At 57.2% G+C, this 516-nt stretch overlaps 1 protein-coding gene across 1 annotated transcript in view; it reads right to left on the bottom strand.

Moving 5' to 3' along the window:
- LOC119421261 (ceramide synthase-like) overlaps positions 1-308 on the bottom strand; it is a 3311-nt gene extending 3003 nt beyond the window's left edge. The window contains exon 1 of the mRNA XM_037688637.1: positions 190-308. Coding sequence (XP_037544565.1) covers positions 190-308 — 119 coding nt within the window. The remainder of the gene's footprint in view (positions 1-189) is intronic.
- Positions 309-516: the final 208 nt, after the last annotated feature.

Genomic DNA, 516 nt, shown 5'->3' with positions numbered 1-516 from the left:
TGTGTGTCTGTCAGTGTCTCTGTCAGTGTGTGTGTCTGTCTGTGTGTCTCTGTCAGTGTGTGTGTCTCGGTGTGTCTGTCTGTGTCTCTGTCAGCGTGTCTCTGGGTGTGTGTGTCTCTCGGGGTGTGTCTCTCTGTCTGTGTGTCTCTCTGCATGTCCCTCAATGTGTGTGTCTGTGTGTGTTGGTACCGTGTGGACAGCACCGCAGCGTCTGCTTCGCTGCATCCCATCCGCAGCTTCAGGGTCCATTTGGACACCAGGAAGAGTCCTGGGAAGAAGACGGAGCCAGCAGCCAGGAGGACCAACATCCTGAGGAGTGAGGAGAGGATCAGAGGGGCGGAGCCTCCTGCTGCCACCTGCAGCAGGAGGAGGCGGGGATTACTTACAGGTTTATGCTGCTTCAGAACATCCCTGACCTAGCACAACCCTGAGCCGGTCCTTCCGGTGGTCCAGACTGTGTGGTTCTGGTGGTCCAGACTGTGTGGTTCTGGTGGTCCAGACTGTGTGGTTCTGGCG

This window comes from Nematolebias whitei, chromosome 15 (assembly GCF_014905685.2).
Source record: "Nematolebias whitei isolate Nwh7 chromosome 15, NemWhi1, whole genome shotgun sequence".
NCBI lineage: Eukaryota > Metazoa > Chordata > Actinopteri > Cyprinodontiformes > Rivulidae > Nematolebias > Nematolebias whitei.
Note: the sequence above shows the minus strand (reverse complement) of the source record. Positions and strands in the feature narration are given on the sequence as shown.